General features: G+C 45.0%; 1 protein-coding gene across 2 annotated transcripts; it reads right to left on the bottom strand.

Moving 5' to 3' along the window:
• Window positions 1-216: 216 nt before the first annotated feature.
• med16 (mediator complex subunit 16) lies at window positions 217-18787 on the bottom strand. 2 transcript variants are annotated; one of them, XM_070909196.1, is made up of 17 exons: window positions 18776-18787; window positions 18612-18675; window positions 17013-17197; window positions 16647-16754; window positions 15932-16101; window positions 14498-14779; window positions 14249-14398; window positions 13972-14077; window positions 13564-13719; window positions 12540-12763; window positions 10368-10574; window positions 4100-4310; window positions 3876-4009; window positions 3014-3206; window positions 2136-2352; window positions 1177-1260; window positions 217-462 (listed from the first exon to the last, which is right to left on the bottom strand). In XM_070909196.1, exons 3-17 carry the CDS (start codon window positions 17149-17151, stop codon window positions 336-338), a joined length of 2508 nt encoding a protein of 835 aa, XP_070765297.1. In that variant the 5' UTR covers window positions 17152-17197; window positions 18612-18675; window positions 18776-18787; the 3' UTR covers window positions 217-335. The 2 variants fall into 2 exon arrangements, with proteins under 2 accessions (XP_070765297.1, XP_070765298.1); XM_070909197.1 differs by having other exon boundaries at window positions 1177-1257.
• Window positions 18788-19939: the final 1152 nt, after the last annotated feature.

Here is a 19939-nt window from a genome sequence, read left to right as displayed (position 1 = left end):
AGCTGGTCAGAGTCCAAAAGAGAGAAGATCAAACCTTTGTGTTTAATATAAAACCGCACGAGTCCTTCCAGTGTGAAGACCACAGAACGACCGTCAGTTCTGATGGAGAAACACTGACAATTGAATTTCTATATATTAACCCTGAAATCAGCCTAAAAATCCCACCCAGTTCAAAAACAACATAAAGCAACAGAGCTTTTATTTTGACAATTTTATTTTAAGTGAGATACAAAAGAAACTTTATTTACAGTTAAAAAAAACTGACAGAGTCACAGCAGTGCTGAAACCCCAGACCGGTTCACCTTCATTCAGACTCTGATCTCCACCTGTGGTGTTCAGGTGAGTGTTGGAGGGATCCTCCTCCACAGACCTCCACACAGACAGTTCTTGATCCAGCGCTGCTCCCACTGCTTCATGGCGTTTGTCTTGTTGGGAGAACGGAGCATCGTCACACAGCCGCACCTGAACACACACACACACACACAATCGTGTTTTTGTCACTTCAGAGGACATTCCATTGACTTGCATTAATTTCCTGAAGACTTACCATAACCATAACCATAACCATGACTTGCCTCAACCTAACCCTTAACCTAAACTTAAACCAAATCTTCACCCTAAAATTTTAATTTGGGGACTTGCATTTTGTCCCCAAAGGGAAGGCAAGTCCCCACAATGTGACTGTGTAAACAGATTTATGTCCCTACAACATGAGTAATATACGTCCACACACACACACACACACAAAACATTTAACATCTTTAAAAGTTCTTCGTGTTTATCAGAACCACAAACTCCATTAGAGTTTTTAAAAAGATATTAAAGACATGTTTCTATAATCAGGCTTTTAATCTGAAAAATATCCCTCCGATGTGATGTTTCCCACAGTAACGTCTTCTAATTGTTCTTGATGTTTGAAGGTTATTGTGATCACACATTTGAATTGTTTGTTGTTGTTCCTTAAAGCTGCAGTACAAATAATAATAATTATTATCATTCTAATTTACTATCTGAATAAAACCACAAAAACTTCAAAGATGTTGGAGAGAAAACTAAACGCAGAAGAGAAGCTGCAGATCCAGTCATCTGCTGATGTTGTCACTGATCATTATTGATCATTTCTTTTGATTCGTTATAACTGCTGCTGTGCTGTGACGTCACTTCCTGTGGACTCACCTAGTGCAGGCCTTGCTCTCCTCAGTGGGACAAACTCCCATATGAACACAACGCAGGTTATCCATCCTCTGAGAGCCGGGACTCCTACACACACACACACACACAGATCAGATTTATCAGTCAGAGTGTCTTGTCACATGTTCTGTTTCACTCGGCTGAACATTTGGTTCGAATTGTCAGATGTTTTTATTCTGGTTTGTCAGAGAAAAATGACAATGGAAGTCAATGGGAACAATCAATAGAATCTCAGTGTTTGTTGATGCTACATGAATCATATTTGGTGCATATGTTCCCAGGGACATCTGTAGTGCCACCATGGGCAGGGTAATAGCCTTCTTTAAATTGTAGGTATTTAAATTGGTATCAGGAGGGAAAACTTCAGATCACCAGTACACAGAATATTTGGGCAAACCAGAAAACAAGTATATTTGTTTTTGATACTTCGTCAGTTTACAGTTGATGGTTACTGAATTCTAGCAGCCTTAAACACACAGTGCCAGAACTCTTGAATGCATCATCCAACTGCAACCAAATGCAGAGGACTGATGTAATCTAAATGTGGGGCGACCGATAAAAAAATCCTGACAGGAAGTTGTGGAAAGTTGCCTCACAAAACAGAATCCAGGATCCAGGATCAGGAGTTCCTGCAGGTCCACTGATATTCTGTTCAGGTTTACTCTTCACCTCATAGAAACATTTTAACTGTTCTATTGACGCTCTATGATATGTACGCTTGTTTGAGAAGATGTGAGCTATGAAGACATCCTTTATAACTCTTGTTAGACAATCCGTCACTGATTTGCTTTATGAGGTGAATCTCATTTGTCTGGGATCTGTATTTGTGTTAACATTTACTATTTGATTTGTTAGGTGTACCAAACTATTTCTGGGATAATCTCAGTGTGTTCAACCAGCAGCCCCTCAGTGAGTCCGGGTTCAGGTCCAGGTGTGTGTGTTACCTGGTGAAGACCTCCAGCGGGGCGGTGGAGCCCACTCCGGGCAAAGACGAAGCTTTTCCAAACTGCAGCCTGAGCGGGTGTTTGCCCTGCAGCTTGACGATGACGCCGTCATTAACTGGGAGCCAGTCCATACTGGGAACCAGCAGCTGACTGGGCAGCAGGCAGCACTCGTCTATCAGACTCTCATCAGGGTCCTGGGGGGGGCCGTCATCCCGAGCTGAGACACAGTCGTTAATCAGTGCACATGGTGACTGAGGGAAATACATTAACTAAAGAACACAACTAACACGACATCTGTGATAAGTAACAAAACAGGGACGATTCTCTGAATGAAAGTCTATCATCATCATGTGTTCCTGTCAAGTGTTAGTACTGCTGATCATAATGAGAATCAACAGGACAGGAGCCGACGCCACTTACAGATAATTACTACTAATAATAATGAGAACAGAACAGGAGGTCAGGGGCACTCTGAGGGCTTGTGTCCATATAGCGTTTCTTTCTTTTTTCAATTGTTCCGCAGAAAGCGTCTCCAAACGCTTCAAGTTGAAAATTGAACTTTTCAGACAGAAAATCCCATTTGTGGGAGCAGATTGACCAGACACCAAATGTTGCTGGTGAGTGTTGTTAGCTTGTTGTTAGCTGTGTAGTCAATTAAGATATTGTTGTCATAGATAGAAAACCAACACGCAGAGTTTCTTTTCTCATCGCACAAGCGCTTCATGCCAGAGCTCCCCAGAGCTCTTCTGCCAGAGACAAATGCTGTATGGACACAACCCCTGAGACGTGTCCAGGATCAGTAAAACGACACCTGGTTCTGTCCTCTCAGAGCGGATCAGTTCAGGATCAGTAACAACAAATCGTTGGAAGTTTCTTACAACAGAGCCACAGCTTGGTGAGCAGTTTAAACAGCAGCTGCATGCTGTCCTGGTTGTCTGATGTGGCGGTGAAGGTGGGCAGACAGCCGGGCTTCAGCAGACCCCAGATCCTGATCATCACCAACATCTCCCTCAGCATCCCCAGAGACGCCCCGTCCCTCATGAAGCCGAACCCTGGCCGAACCATGGAGCCCTGCAGGAGAGCAACTGATCAGAGCTGTTTGGTTTGTTGACTGAGGTGAAGATCTGCCATCTTACCCGCTTCCCTTCTTATGAGGACCACAATGGAAATAAGCTTTTAGCTTTATTGTGTTTTTATAACTGTGTGATCAGACTGGGTGATTGCAGTTTTGTATGTACCTTTGTATGTGCCTACCTTGATGTTTTTGGTTCTAGATGGTTCCCCTTTTCTGGTCTAATACTCAAGAAGGGACAACTCTGTGGTGGTTTTGTCTCTGCGTGGTGGTTTAAGGCTGCTTTGTAATATTGTAAGGAAAATCCTCCACCTTATAATTCACCTCATGTTCCCAATGAAGGAACATTGACAATTACTTGTCCTTACCTGGAACTTAGTCTTGCATAGCCTGACCTGATTCTGATTCTGATTCTGATTCTTAGGAGAAAGGTCTGACTAAACCCATCATCATTCTGGGATAGATGAAAAACGCTCTGGCTTGTTTGTTTTTCTTTAAACCAATCACAATCGTCTTGGACGGAGCTAAGCCCAGCGATGGTAACACGCAAACAGGAAGGGGAGGAGAATGAGACTGAAATAGTCGGCCAATGGCAGACTTGTCCCAACGGCCTACATCCGGTGAGTCCGACTACCTGGAACTTATCAGCTCTGTTCTTGTTAGCTCACCTGGTTGGGCAGGTTGGCCAGCAGGTAGAGGACAAAGTCTCCCACCCATTGGATGAGCTGCTGCAGGGACTGAAGGGGGGGTCCGTCCAACACAAACTCCTCCGTCTTCAGATTGATCATCACCTTATCAATATCTGAGGAAACACATTGTGATCAATCACAGATCATCACCTTATCAATATTTAATGCCTCCAGCCCTCTCATCTGTCCCTCAGGTGTCTCACCTGTGTCTGTGTTCTTGGCACAGATCTCAGTCAGTCGGTCACCAGGACTCTTGTCAGGTGTGTTGAGGACGTGCGGCCTCAGCAGAGACTTTAAGGTGGAGCTGATGGCGATCAGCAGCAGTTTGGCGTGGAAGTCGCAGGCTCGAGCCGCAGTTGCCGTGGAGAGTTTACAGAGAGACGCCTTCACCGCCAAGATACGCGTCGCCAGAACCTGAGATAGATATCACTCTGCTTAAAGAGGAGAGCTACACTGAGGCATCATGGGAAGTTTAGTTTACGGCTGTTCGGGAAACTAGAAAAGGTGGAATTTCCTGAAAAAAAGGGTGTACTTGCTCACACTGACAACTTCAGATGTAACAAAGATGTTAAAGTGGCTTCAAATGTTAAATATTTGCATGTGAGATGTTAAAGGGGTGTTGTGGCTGTAGTTATTAAAACACTCAAAGTGTCATTTGAAGAGTAGGAACCAACATTATCATATACATATATCAAAGTTGAATCCCTGTAAGCAGTTGAACTGTCAGTTTGCATGAACATGAAAGTAGTTAGAATAGTTGATTAGCACGAGGTCAAAACAGCTCAAATGTCAATTCAAGCGTTGCAATGTCAAAGTTTCCATTAAAGTTGAAGCGTTCAAGTGTGTGGACTGTAAATACGTGTCAGTTGGTATGTAAGCAGTGTTAAAGTTAAAAAGAAAAGAGTGCTTTGTATTATAAAGTAATAAAATGTATTAAGCATATCAAATAAATCCATATCTGATATTAAGGTTTTCACAAGTAAGAAAAAGCTGTGTGTGATGAAACATGTAACCTGACAGTTATTAAACTCTTAAAAAACATGACCTAGAAAGACAGAAAACATGAGGAAGTAGAGAGAAGAGACGCATGTATGAGCAGTAGGCAGTAAAACCAAAAAAATACCACTGAGGATCACACAAAGGGGGGGCAAGGACTGAACATCACACACAGCAGGTGAGGCCGACCAGTGACGATAACATCAGGAAAGGCCCAAGGACACCGATGCCAACATCAACTGAGGGCCTTTATGTGAGTATCAGCAACAGGTCATAAATTCAAAACAATGGGACAGCTGAAGCTGACGCTAGCAAGTGCAGACAGCTGGTGCCCGCAAGTTCGAGAAAAACAACACGAGAAGGAAGGGCATGTTGGAGTATATAAGAAGTTGGGTATAACATGTTTAGTTAGTCAGGTTCCGGGACTGCCTCGGGTTTTATCTCTGTTAAAGAATAAAACTCTATTGCATCGAACTTTGATCGTCTCCAGTGAATTTTTTGAACCTGTTTGTGACTCCAAGAGATACGAAAACCTACAGAAGAATAAGTGTTGAAGGAGAGATCCAGATTTTAACACTGGCCCTGAACTGGACTTCTTATCTTTGACAGCAGTGACAGCAGTTCAAGTGTCGGCAGAGGTATTCGAAATGCCAATTCGAAATACCAATTGAAGAGCAAAAAGTGTTGAGTTGAGGTGTTATTTAAAGAGGACCTATTATGCTTTTTCTTGTTTTCTGTCATATGCATAGTGTTACAATGTTGGATATTCTTATTAAACGTCACGAAAGTTGCCAAATAATAAGGAAAACGTATGTAAAAGTAATCCCTGTGAGCCAAAATCAGAATCAGAATCAGAAATACTTTATTGATCCCCGGGGGGAAAATTACACAAGTTACCGGTGCTCCCACTCAAGAGTAGAAAAGTAGCATTAATTTAGAAATGAGCAGTATGTACAAATAGATATAAAAAATAAAATACATACATTTACAATATTTATAACCCTAACCCTATATTTTTATAAGTGAAAAATAAAAATAAAGAGTATATACAATAACAATGTATATGTAGGTGTGTGTATGTATATATATACAAATATGTGCATATATGTATTGCACTGGTAAAAAAGTCTGACATTCAGAGGGAGGAGTTGAACAGTTTGATGGCCACAGGCAGGAATGATTTCCTGTGGCGCTCTGTTGTGGATTTGGGAGGAATGAGTCTCCCACTGAAGGTGCTCTTGTGCCTGACCAGTACATCATGGAGAGGATGTGAGACATTGTCCAAGATGACCCGCAGCTTGGACAGCGTCCTCCTCTCTGCCACCACTGTCAGAAAGTCCAGCTCCACCCCCACAACGTCACTGGCCTTGCGGATCAGTTTATTGAGTCTGTTGGAGTCCGCTACCCTCAGCCTGCTGCCCCAGCATGCAACAGCACAGAGGATAGCACTGGCCACCACAGCCTTAAAACATCCTCAGCATAGTGGAGGAGGGACCTCAGCCGCCTCAGAAAATAGAGACAGCTCTCTAGACATTAGTGTTCTTCGCCCAGTCCAGTTTATTGTCAACGTGAACTCCTAGGTACTTGTAACCCTCTACAATGTCCACACTAACCCCCTGGATGGAAACAGGGGTCATCTGCACCTTGGTCCTCCTCAGATCCACAGTCAGCTCCTTTGTCTTTGTCACGTTGAGCCGCAGATGGTTCTGCTCGCACCATGTGACAAAGTTGTCCACAGCAGCCCTGTACTCCTCCTCATCACCCTTACTGATACATCCAACTATTGCTGAGTCATCAGAAACCTTCTGAAGATGGCAGGTCTCTGTGCAGTAGCTGAAGTCCGTGGTGTAGACAGTGAAGAGGAAGGGAGAGAGGACAGTCCTCTGCGGGGCCCCGGTGTTGCTGACCACTCTGTCTGACACACGGTGTCGCAAGCGCACATAGTGTGGTCTGCCAGTCAGGTAGTTGACAATCCAGGGCACGAGGGGGGCATCCATCTGCATCTCCGTCAGCTTCTCACCCAGTAGAGCCGGACTGATGGTGTTGAACGCACTGGAGAAGTCAAAAAACATGACTCTCACAGTGCTCGCCGGATTATCCAGGTGGGCGTAAGACGCGGTTGAGCAGGTAGATGATGGCATCCTCAACTCCAAGTCGGGGCTGGCGAACTGAAGTGGGTCCAAGAGTGGCTTGAACATGGGCCGGAGCTGCTCCAGGACGAGTCTCTCCAGGGTCTTCATGATGTGGGAGGTCAGTGCCACGGGTCTGTAGTCCTTGGAGGCACTGGGACGTGGCGTCTTCGGCACAGGAACGAGGCAGGACGTCTTCCACAGCACGGGGACCCTCTGAAGACTCAGGCTCATGTTGAAGACATGGTGAAGTACTCCACATAGCTGGGGGGCACAGGCTTTAAGCTCCCTGGGGCTGACACCATCAGGGCTCGCAGCCTTGCTTGAGTGGAGTCTCATCAGCTGTCTCCTAACATGGTCAGCAGTGAAGCACACTGTAGAGGTGATCGGTGGGGGAGGGGTGGAGTAGTGAGGTTGGACAGTGCCGTCAGCCTGGGGACTGGGGAATGAGGTTTGAGGAGAGCTGTCACAGGGGGGTGGGGGGCTGTGAGGAGGAGAGGGAGTGGAATAGGTGAAGGTTGGAGGCAGACAGCAGAAGAGTCAGTTCGTTGGCTCGGTCCACACTGCCTTCAACTCCTCTGTTGTTGGTTGGCCTGAAACCAGTGATGGTCCTCATTCCACTCCAGACCTCTCTGATGTTCTGCTGGAGTTTCCACTCCAGCTTCCTCCTGTACTTCTCCTTGGTCTCCCTGATCTTCACCTTCAGTTCCCCCTGGATCGTTCTAACCTCCTCCCTGTTCTCTGAAGGCCCTCTTCTTTGCATTCAGGATGGCCTTGATGTCCGTTGTCACCCATGGCTTGTTGTTTGAATAACAATGGACAGTCCTTGCTGGGACAGTGGAGTCCACACAGAAGTTGATGTAATCTGTGATGCACTCTGTGAGCCCATCAATGTCCTCTCCATGCGGCCTGCCAGTCAGTCACCTTAAAACATCCCTGAAGTGTCTCATAAGCCTCCTCCGACCATCTCCTCACTGTCCTTATGGTTGCAGGCTGGCTCTTCAACAGAGGCACATAGCAGGGGTTGAGGTGCACTAGGTTGTGGTCTGACCTACCCAGAGGGGGGAGGGGAGAGGAGCTGTCCAGGGTCCTCTCCCCTCTCCCCTAAGTGTCTTAGCCATGATGACGTGGTTGACGTCACCTGAAATAGCAATGAATGCATTCAGGTGTTGAGTCTGTAGACGGGCTATGGCAGAATGAATGACGTCACACGCCGACGTCGGGTTGGCAGAGGGAGGGATGTAAACATTCACAAGAATGGCATGTGAGAACTCCCTGGGCAAATAGTACGATCTGAGTCCAACCACCAACAGTTCAATGTCCAGGCAACAGACATGATCCTTGATGGTAATGTGGGAAGGATTGCACCACCTGTTGTTAACGAGAACGGCAAGCCCCCCTCCTTTACACCCACTCCTGGTGCAATCCCTGTTGGCCCGGACAGTCTGAAAGCCGCTGATGGAGATGTTGTCATCGGGAATGTCCTGGTGCGACCATGTCTCCGTAAAGCACATTAAACTGTACTCCCTCTGACTCCTGGCCAGCGCCGTTAGCTCATCCATCTTGTTTGCCAGCGATCTCACATTGCCCATGATGAGAGAGGGGAGACACGGCTTATAGCTCCTCTTCTCCATAAGCCTCTGCTGTCTCGACCCACCTCTCTTCCCTTGTCGCTTCCTTCCTCCTCTGCATCCTCTGTGTGTTTTTCTCCAGATTTCAGCGGGGATCTCCGATGATCTGGTCTCCAAGCCGGCCGGCTTCAGAGCAATCAGCTGATCTCTGGAGTAAACACTGCGGCCATGAAGTTGCTGTGCGACTGTACGATGTCTGACCGAAAGTAATTCTAGGGTGAAAAAAAGTACCAGAACTCTCTCTACCAGCATGTTTGGAGAGGGCACAACTTCAGAAGTCAGTAGTTAAAAAAAAACAACTTTATGATAAATGAATAAAGGAGAAAAGTAAGAAAAATAAGAAAACAAACAGGAGCGACTGTAACAGGCTGCATGCACGGACGGCGCATGCACACTAAAAGCTCAGTCTTCAGACTGCTCTGAACGCTCCCTTCACTTGTCGTGTCTTACTTCCGTGAGGCGTATTACGTAATAAGCCTCAGGGATGATCATCTGCTCAGGGCACAGCAGTGACAGCACACCCATGAAGAAGAAGAAGAAGAAAACAAAGCACAGCCACGAAGTAGAGGGCCGCTCACTCCCCCCTCAGTCTGTCTGAGTTGTTGGGCTGCTCTGCTCAGGACGGCTCTTTACTGCTACTCAGGTTGTTCGGTGTTTCACAGAAAGAGCTTTTTCTGTCGTGAACGGAAGTAGGTAGGTAGGAGGTCGTTTCTTGATGGACAGGTGGCTTTACTTGTCATCGTTAACTACTGCTAACTGTAGCTGCCGTTCGCTAGTTAGCTGTGCAGCTAGCAGTCCTCTTAGCCATAGATATATATCTATATCTATGCTCTTAGTTAGCTGACTCTAACCATCTGACTCTCGGAGCCTGGGACTGAAAACTTCCTCCTTCCAGCGGTCCAAAACTCGTGTGCTGGCAGTGTAAACACCAACACTCCCCTGGTGCTCAGAGCTAACTGAGCTAACGGCAGCAGCAGTTAGCAGTTACTTTCTAAAGCTTTCTGTCCATCAGGAAACTCCGTAAATCACCGAGAGTTGAGGCAGAGCAGCCGGAGGACATCAGAGGGAAAACCAGAAAACATTTTCTTCATAAAATGGTGGAGTTTCACCAAAATCAGTGAATAAAGTTGTGTGTTTTTGTACAGTAATCTGTGAGGCCCAGTCCCCAGAAACACTCTGCTCCAGCAGCATCTATCATTTTTCCAACCTACTTCTTGTCTCATTTGTGAAGTTCATCACATTCAGTCCCCATGTCTCTATTTTCCAAGCTAAGTTACTGTTGCTGTCATGCAGTCGGCCACAGCGGCTCAGTATGAAGCGGTGCACTGTGCTCAGGGCTCAGAGGCGTCTCCCTGCCCCTTGTGGGCTGCAGGGACTGAGGGGCTGCATGAAGGGCCACAATAAGATGAAGAAGGACTTATTTAATCTGTGAATCATGCAAAGCTGCTCTAGTGGAGTCCCAGAATAAAGATTATAGAGCTGGAAATGAGCATAATACCTCCTCTTTAAAATGTAAGAGCTGAAAGTAGTTGAAATGTTTCTAGTTTAAGTGCTGTGGGCAGTAGATGAAAGCAATTATGTGTAAGTTAAACTGTAAACAATAAAATCAGTTTAACTTGAAAGTGAAGCACTGGTGAGAGTGGAAATGTCAGTTGGTATGTAAGCTGTGTAGAGTGTTAATGTAGACGACTCTATAGTCTACTATCATGCCTGACCTGCTGCAGCGCCTGGTTCTGCCTCATGTACTCCTCATGCAGCTTCTCCACCAGGTTGTGCACCATTGTGGGCTGCACATGTAGCAGGACATCCCACCAGTCGTAGCCCGTCACCATGCAGTACTCCAGCAGGAACAGCAGGTGGCGCAGCGTTGTGTTCATCTCCAGCACCTGACCCATTGAGGGCGACACTCGCAGCATGTGGAGCTGAGGAGGAAACAACAAGGTGTTTTCAGTTCAAACATTTCACCAGCTAACAGACGTGGACTCATCTTCACATCAAAGACCACAGTGGGACATTTTCTTCATAGTATCAAGTAAAGTAAACTGAACAGTTCCTTCTGTAAACTGCTGTGTTTGAGAGTAAATCGGCTGCTGGGAGTCGACTTTACTGAAGAATGAAAGTAGCTGTGGACAAAACGCATACAAGCTCTTCTTGTGCTCCACTGAAGTCTGGGACAAACCTGAAGATGAGCTAAAAGATACAAAGACAAACCAAAATAAAGATGTTTCAGTGTCTGACAGTCAGGAAGGAGCAGAAATCACCAGACAAAAACACTGAACCTCTGCTCAGGAACCTCTGGAGCTCTGCAGGGAGATGCGTGGATGCCAATCCTGGATGGAGGCGTGGAGGAATGTAGAGCCCACAGAGGGAACTAGAGCGGAGTCAACTTTGTAAAATGAAGCTAACTTCAGGTAAAGCTGTTTATCTACAGGTACGTCTCCCCTGGCAACACACAAGTGAAGTCATCATCGGTCGCCGACGTCAGTCACAAATATCATGTAACATGTTTAAAAGCGTTTTTGTAAGAACAACTGGCAGCGACAAAGTTAGCTAATGTGCTAAAAGTGTAACAAGAGAAATCACCTATTCCTCAGAGTTCCCCATTTTCTGATGAAGCCGGCATGACAAACCTTTCGACACATAACATTATCCATACCTACAACAGACAATACTTTATTTAAACTTTCGTGATATGAAGTGTGAGCTACCAACACGATCACCTCAGTCCAATCCTTTTGTCTTATCGCGTTTAACCACAGTTGTCTTTGATTTGTTTGACTGGCAGCGGCAGCTCGTATGTGATAACATTTCAATTTGGAGCCATTACTCCTTCTATTCTGGCAGCCAACAACAAAGCAGGATGATGTTTTCAGGAGGTGTTGTAGCCAATGACTCTGAGGTGATTTGTGTTTGCCTCCAGCGTTTTTCCTCCAGCTAACACCGTGACGTCACCATGTCGTCTGCACTAAAAGGGTCTATAATGAAATTTATATAGTATATATATGTATAGAACATTTAGTAGGCATAACAGCCTGGATCTCCTGTGTAGAAAATATTGTATAAAAATAAAGAGCCTAGCAAACAGGAGCCAGACTTTATAACAGACTAATTAATGATTAAACACAGCTAACAGGTTAAACAAAAGGAAACTTGTAGTCGCATTTTTCAGACCTCAAATAGTCCTAAAATAAAATAAACAGGTCAGGTCTACCTCAGTCCTGACTCGCAAACAGCTTGTCCACTGGTTTTTATTCAGAAATAGCAACGTGTCCACATGCTGGGGGGTGGGCACGACAGTGAGACCTGCGGTGGAGAATACCCGCTCCGAAGGTACCGACGTCTGGGGAACGCAGAGACAGCGTCTCACTGGAGCAGCCAGCCTCCAGCGTCTGTATACTTTTCCACTAGTCAAGAGGATCCAATGAGGGGAGACTGTCTCTCATACAGGTGTCCCCCTCTGGCTCTGGGTCATTAGCTTGATGACGGCTGCTCGTCTCCCAGGAGCAACATCGTGGCTATTAATAATATTTCTTTTAACTGTTTAACTGATCAGTCAAAACGGTTAAAGAGTTCATTCTTAACATCCCTGGGTGTGATGTGCCAGATACTTCTGTATCGCTTGCCAGGCACCTCACCTCACCTCACCGATATCACTGATGCTCTGTGGATGGGTAGCCATGATGTTCTGGGTTTTAGTCACCCACTGCAGAGCCCTCCTGTCCTGGGCCATGCACAGTTCCCAGTCAGGATGCTTTCTATCTATTTGGTGACAGAAATGTTATAGATTCCAGGTCTGAAAAGGGCAGAGAGATCCTGCTGTGACTGAAGATGAACACTGTGATCACAGACGTTTATGGACCACCAGGTGTCCAGGTGTGTGTCCTCACCTTGCCGTGGTTGTCGACTCCTGCCAGTGCCAGTGAGGTCCAGGAGAACTGCAGAGCCTTGAAGTGGAGGGTGGGGCCTCCCGTTCTTTGGCGTTTGATGGCAGACTCATCTCCGGGTCTCTGACCTGAAGAGGAGGACGAGGAGCTGTAGAAAACCCCCATAGTGTGGAGGGAGAGACGGTGGAGGATCTGAATACTGCCATCGTGGAACGCCAGAGCCAGACCTGAAAACACAGGAGGACAGAGAGAACTGGTTCTCAGACAGACAGTCTGCGGGTGAGGTGGGTTTAAATGTTCTCTGATTTCAGAGATGGGGACACAGTGAAGTCACCTGTGAGAGAGTCTCACCTTGAGTGACCTTGGGTTTCTATGGTGTGATAATGTAGTTATAAATGTTGGTAATCCATTAATAAACAACAAAGGTTTGAAGTTATAAATGTTAATAAGTTGTTAATGAACGGATTGGGGGGGGGCAGCCCTTTATAAGAAGCTCAAAACAGTCACAGTGAGTTTTCACAATCCGGCAGCCCAAGACTTCTTCATGCTGGTGTTTAACTGATCTATAACTAACTAGGAAATAAAAAAATATTTATTAAACATTAATAAAGCCATTAGTCACTTATAACCAGTTATAAAGGACAGCTTATTTGAAAATGGTGCCTTGTCTTTGATTGATTTTTTGGGCATTTGCAGAAAGAGAGGAGGGGGGTGACATGCAGTAAAGGGTCCGTCCACTGCAGTAAGGACTCAGCCTTAGTTTCAGCCTTAGTTTGGCCTTAGCTACCAAACAAGATAATAAAAACACAAAGTGATCTCTAAATCAAAATATAGATAGGCTGCAGGTCTTCCTCTCAGGCTGCAACACCAATCAGAGGGTTAAGCAGCCTAATGTAGCCTGACAGGCGAAACTGAGGGCTTGGTCCAGTCCCAGGTCCTGGTACTGGTACTAACTAACTAACTAACTAACTAACTAACTAACTAACTAACTAACAGGCAGATTGCTGATGGGCAGAGTTCTCCTCACCAAGTCCGGGGCAGAACTTGGTGTCTGACGCCACCTTCAGGTCGGTGTTGGAGATGGAGATGGGCAGTTTGGGCAGAGCGACGGCCGACACTCGCTCCAGATCGTTGGTTGTCGTCAGGATCCTCCACTTCAGGATAGTGGGCTGCTTCTCCCCGACTGGACACAGGAAGGAGGTCAGAGGTCAAACATCATCTATGTACTATGTGCACACTCTGAGTGCTTCCTCATGGTGGGTGTCTGTAATAATATTTTAAAGAGGACGGTCTAGACCTGCTCTATGAAAAGTACCCTGAGATAACTTCTGTCATGAATAAATGAAACTGAATTAAACTGAACACCAAACACTTGGTGCGTCATCCATCATCACCTCAGCAGTTAGGCCCAGTTTAACCAGTTTGTGTTTCTTACCAACTGGTGATCTGTGCTGGAAGATGTTGTTGACAGGAAGTCCCTCCTTCCTCAGAGACCAACACTCCACGATGCTGCCGCTCTGATTGGAAGCACACAGCAGAACCTGCAACACACACACATTCTGTCAGGTTCTCTGGTTCTGCAGCTGCTAAAGGTTCTGTTTGATGACTCAGATCTGTCAGAACAGAGCCCTGGTTCTCCTGGTTACCTGTTCAGAGGTCTCTCAGGTTCTACTGGTTACCTGTTAAGAGTTCTCTGTGGTTATTCTGGTTACCTGTTCAGAATTCTCCCTGGTGAGGAACTTGAGGTGGGTGACAGCGGGGTACTTTTCCCTCCTCAGCGGGTCGGTGGTGCAGCGCAGGAACAGAGACGGTAGCAGTTCGGTGTCGATGCGACACTTCTCGCTCACCACGCTCACCACCACCTGAACACACAGAACGTCAAAGTGTTTATTTCATCCTGATGGTGGAACCAGTACAGGTCAGAGGTCACCATTTCAATCAGGTGTTCTTCTGGTTCTGACCTTGTAGAACTGGACGGGGGACGAGCTGCTGCCGTCGGTCGCTGCCACCACGATGTTCCCTCCTCCGGTGAAGGCGATGTCTGCTAACGCCACTCGTCCTCTGAGCCGGCAGAGACTTTCGCTGGCCGTCAGCAGAGCGCCACCCGGCTTCAACAAAGACACGGTTACCAAACCGCTCACCGTCACCGCCAACCAGCCTTCCATCGGCTTCCCACCAAACAGGGTCAAAGACGGAGAGAACTTCACCCGAGAAAACTTCTCACCAAAGTTTGTAGAACCCGACTGAACCAAGAGGAAACAAGGAACCATGAGTTATCCACCTGTTTACTGTCCGACAGGTTACAGGTGACTATCTGACATATACTGTGAACATATGACTTATTATCTGATGTATATTTATTATTTCCCATATATGTATAAATCTGACATATGTTAGTGTTTCCCACAGGTTAAGAATTTCGTTGTGGTGGTGGCTGGTGTGGCGTGACGGTGCGGCTTTGTGACGGGCAGGTTCAGTAATAAACTACTCCTAGTCCGACTCCCCTCATAAGTTAAAAAAGGATGTGTAACATTAACACCAACACATTGAATACGGCACGGCAGTCTTTTTTTATGCATTCAACACTAGAGGTGTGACGGTACACAACATTCACGGTTCGGTATGAACCTCGGTTTTGTGGTTGTGGTTTATGTTTTCAAAACAAAAGAATGCCATGTCATTTATTTTGAAAAATGTAAACATTGAGCAGTGATTCATTAGCCATAATTCTTACTGTAACAGTTAATGCACTCAATTACTGACATATTGTCAAGAACAAAAATAATAACAAGACTCTGACCTGTTGAAAACTCCTGAACAGCTGCAGCTTATGCTGGTTTATACAGGACAGGAACAACAGACTGACTAACATGCACGCTGAAGGCTCATTGGAGCTCAAGCACTTTGACCAGATGTTTAAATTCTGAATTCTCCACGACGGAGTGTGGCCACATATCTGTAGTGATACACGCTCCTGTAACATCAGTTATTACTTTGGTCTGAATCTGCAGTGAGAGGCTGCTAAATGTCATATTTGAAGTGTTTCCACAGACAGACACGACTTCAGCTGAGCGATGTCGCCATACAGTTTGACACCGGGAAATGGTTGCTGCTGTGGCTGCTACAGCTGATAGACAACAAGTGGTGCACTGCCAAAATGTCCCGGGTAAAACTTATGCTGTAGTGTTCCGCGGCACTGAAGTCCGCTGGTCTGTGTGCATTATGAAATGATAATTGTGCGTCTTGATTGAAACAAAAATGGTATTCGGATTTTATCTATCTGGGCGGGCCGCCCATGTAGAGCCTATGTGTGGGAAACACTGTATGTATTATTTTCCATATATCTGACATGTATTTATATATTTTCCATATATCTATACATCAGTCAGTTTTACCATTTCGACGTGCAGGGCCAGCTTGACTCCGTTGTGCAACCAGCTCAGAGCCACGATTGGATCTCCGTCCAGAGAGCTGGACAGGACGCTCTCCCAGCTGTTCACCAGGTGATCGGACATCGACCAACATTTAATCTGGCCGTCACCGTCTGCAGACAGCAGCCTCGAACCTCAACACACAAGCAGAACTAAACACATGACCGACTTCTCGCCAAACACAAAAACACATTCATAAATACACAAACAACGTGTATCAGTAACTACACAAACACTGAGCTGTTTGTTACAGTGTGTCACTGCTGGACTATTACAGATACTTTGATGCAACTTGTACAGAAAAGTTAAGCAGCCCCTTCAGCAACTTTGTATTTCCAATATTAATCATTTATAAGATCGATACTTGCCGTCTATGTATTGATACAATATTGAGCAGCAGTTCAGTAATATAACCGGGAGCCAAACCATGAATCTTAAAATCTTAAAAACATTTATCATCACACTCCCGTAACTCATAGAGTTAGACTTATTCCACACATTCTTCTTCTTTGTCCAAACCTGCCACCAACATTATGTTATGCTAGTAGCTGCTAACGTAGCCTGGAGCCTCCAGCCTGCAGCAGAGATGAGGAGCAGCTACAGATCTCTGGTCAGCTCACTGCTTTCTAACCATTTTCAAGGTGACGCCACATCACTCAACTGTGAGTGTAAAGCTTACCTGATTGGTCCCACTCCAGACAGGAAATGACCTCAGTGTGTCCAGAGTTGATGGAGTAAATATCCCAGGGGTGCTCAGTGTCGATGATGTGGATCATGTGACCAACATCTGAAGGACGGACACACACACACACACACACACACACACACACACACACACACACACACACACACACAAACACAAAGATCACCTGTCACCTTTTCAGGTTCTGTGACAGGTTCACAAAGTAGAAAATGCCCACTTTGACTTCCTGCTGCAGGTATGTGTGTTGGGGGGCGTGTCTGTGCTGCAGATGTGTGTGTTTGGGGTCGTGTCTATGCTGCAGGTGTGTGTGTTGGGGGGCGTGTCTATGCTGCAGGTGTTTACCTTTGTCGTCATCCTCATTCTTCAGGTCTGTGGTGAAGGCCACCAGGTTCCTGCAGGACCAGGAGCAGACCAGAGGAATGGAGGGACAGTGTGTGCTCTTTGGACGTTTCTCCCACTCACACACGTATGCCAACTCCATGATTTCACCACAGACGAAGAAGCTGGAGGCCAGGAGGACACCTCACCTGAAAACAGAGAGGGCCAGGTGAAGGAGGCCACAGACTCGTCTTGACCCAGCCTAGACGCATCCTCAGTTAAATGTGAAGAATTGTGAAGAAGTTCTTCCCCAATAAAGTTGAACAGATTAAAGCAAACATTTTAGCCAGTTGAACTGTTTCCAACCCCTCTTTCAGCCTCACTCAGCGAGGCTGTTTTCAACCTGCCCCCTTGACATAGTCCCTAAAGGACTCATCTCCTAAAGCAGGCCTTTGACTTTGGCCACTTCTGGCCACTGGCACTGTTCCGTCCTGCTTCAAACACACTGTGGTCCAGTCCCTTCTAAAAACAACCAACCTAGACCCGTACTACCTAGCAACTACAGACCAAAACAACATCCTGGATAAATCAGGTTTCAGGGCAGCTGACAGTACTGAGTCTGCATTACTGAAAGTCCACAATGACCTGATCTCGAGAATGGGTTGGTGTTGGTGATACTGCCCTGAGTTGGTTTATCTCCTGTCTCAGAAACAGAACTTTCTCTGTCAACTTTGGCAACTTCACCTCCTCTCCAGCCAATCCACCCAACCATTCAGAGGCACAACATCTCCTAATATCCAAATAATCAGCTAAACTACCTCAGAGACTGCCTGCAGACATAAAAAGCTGGATGGGTCAAAATGTACCCCCTCTGATATCAATTTTTTTGTTTGTTTTGCTTATTTCTCATTAGATTCCTTGTGATTTGTTCTTATGCATTCTTTGTACAGCACTTCGGTCAGCTGCTGCTGTTTTTAAATGTACTTTATAAATAAATCTAAATTATCGACAGAACACACTTCATAAGATTCAACAATCCACATGTAAGTAAAATGCTGTCTAATGCATCAGTGATAATAATACTATATGTAACACTATGAAGGGGGGCGTTCCGCATAATGAGTACGTTTTGCTGATATATGTAACACTATGAAGGGGGGCGTTCCGCATAATGAGTACATTTTGCTGATAATACTTTTCTAGAGAAATTTGAATGTAACTTTTGCTTGTAAAGTAGTAGTAATTGAGGTATTTTTATATTTCAGTATTTTTAGTACTTTTACTGAATTACAGGATCTGAATACTTCTCCCACCACAGCCACTCTACTGTTAGGCATTTGTTCGACCCTCCACTGCAAACTTCATTTAAAAAACCTCTGAATTTAATCATTTCTTTCCGACAGTTTGGACTGAGGCTGGCTGTAGAAGTAATCTAAACGCCGAGACTTTCCTGTAATAACCAGCAGCTCAGTGCACAAAGTTTCTGCCGAATTAAGTCAGACTCCAGTCAGAATAACGCTCAGTTAATAAATGGTAGTTAGTAAAAGTTTGTCAGTAGGTAACAAGGAGTAAACATTTGAAATGCAGAAATGTCAGTTAGCCGCTAACGTTAGCTTAACTTACTTTAATGTCAGCTCCAGCGAAGCATAAAATAAGTCCGTTTTCTTGACAAATGATGAACATTAGCCTTTAAAATGAAAATATAGAATAAGCCAGTAGAGTCAGTTTCAGCTGTATAACAGAATAATAAGTAAAACGGTGGATGCTACTTGGTGTTACATACAAACCTTCCACCGTTCATTCAGTCCAACAATGTATCAGGACCCCACAGGTCACAGGGCTGTCTGTAGATGTGCCTGTCGGTAAATCATTTAATAAAACTGTAAAACCTTTGCTCAAACCGTGAATCTGTGTTTGACTTCTTTTTTATAATGTGTTGTTGTAGTAACCTGTACAGTGTTTGTATCAGCTCTGTAAGACTGCAGTTTGTGTTTATCTGACGTGGCGCCGGTAGGCAGCTTCCTCTGAACTCATTGTCCTGGACAACGTCTTCCAGATGCATCGGTTGGGTCTGGGAGGACATCATACTGAGAGCGGAGAGTAAACTGAATGTTCTGTGGTTGGTTTTTGTCTACCTACTCAGGGACAACAGATGTAAATTAGCTGCTAGCTAACTCTGGTGCAATTACAGAATCAGAATCAGAAATACTTTATTGATCCCCGAAATTACACAGTACCGGTGCTCCCATTCAAGAGTAGAAAGTAGCAACTGTAAAAGGCTGCATGCTCACTACTTTTAATTGTGCGCTGTCCCTGTAAAATAAACAATAAAAGAATAATAATAAGTAATAATATTCGTTTAATATAGATCTATTAGATTATGCTTATTTAACCAGCGAAGAAGCAGTTGTACTTTTTTTTAGAACATTTCAGAAGGATGAGAAAGGAAAATATCACTGGCAGTGTGTCTTTAGTTAAACGGTGATGTACCACCTCGTTTTAATGTTAAACTGGTATCAGACAGGGATGCCCGAAAGCCCCATTTTTATTTTTAATTGCTGACGAACTTATTAACCTATATACTGACTGTACATTGCACAAATGTTGTCGGTATAAAAATAGGAGAAAATAACTTAATAATTAGTCAACTAGCTGATGACACCATATTGGAGTCTTTAAAGAATTTCTCAGGTCGTTCAGTTAATCAGAGTCAGTGTGAAGTTTTAACATCATCAATACGTGGTATAGATGTAAAAGATCAGTAAGATATCTTGGTATCTTAATAAACAAGCCAGCGTCTGATAGAGTATGACGTTCACATGAAGATATTACATAGACAGCACCGTTGTAATAAATTATTACATACATTTAAAGTATTCATATAATAAATATGTTCTTCTATATAACAGAAATTTAATCCATTTCTCATTTATTGTATGAATCTCAAGAGT

The sequence above is a fragment of the Enoplosus armatus genome, chromosome 7 (genome assembly GCF_043641665.1).
Source record: "Enoplosus armatus isolate fEnoArm2 chromosome 7, fEnoArm2.hap1, whole genome shotgun sequence".
Taxonomy (NCBI): Eukaryota; Metazoa; Chordata; class Actinopteri; order Centrarchiformes; family Enoplosidae; genus Enoplosus; species Enoplosus armatus.
This window is presented reverse-complemented; position numbering and strand designations above follow the sequence as displayed.

Bases quoted from the DNA above. Each gene is read 5' to 3' on its own strand.
- med16 (XM_070909196.1), bottom strand. From the start codon at position 17,151: ATGGAGTTGGCATACGTGTGTGAGTGGGAGAAACGTCCAAAGAGCACA. The intron at 16,102-16,646 runs GTAAGCTTTACA...TTGTGTGTTGAG, and splicing joins TCTGGAGTGGGACCAATCAG to GTTCGAGGCTGCTGTCTGCA. The intron at 463-1,176 runs GTGAGTCCACAG...GTGTGTGTTCAG, and splicing joins GAGAGCAAGGCCTGCACTAG to GTGCGGCTGTGTGACGATGC.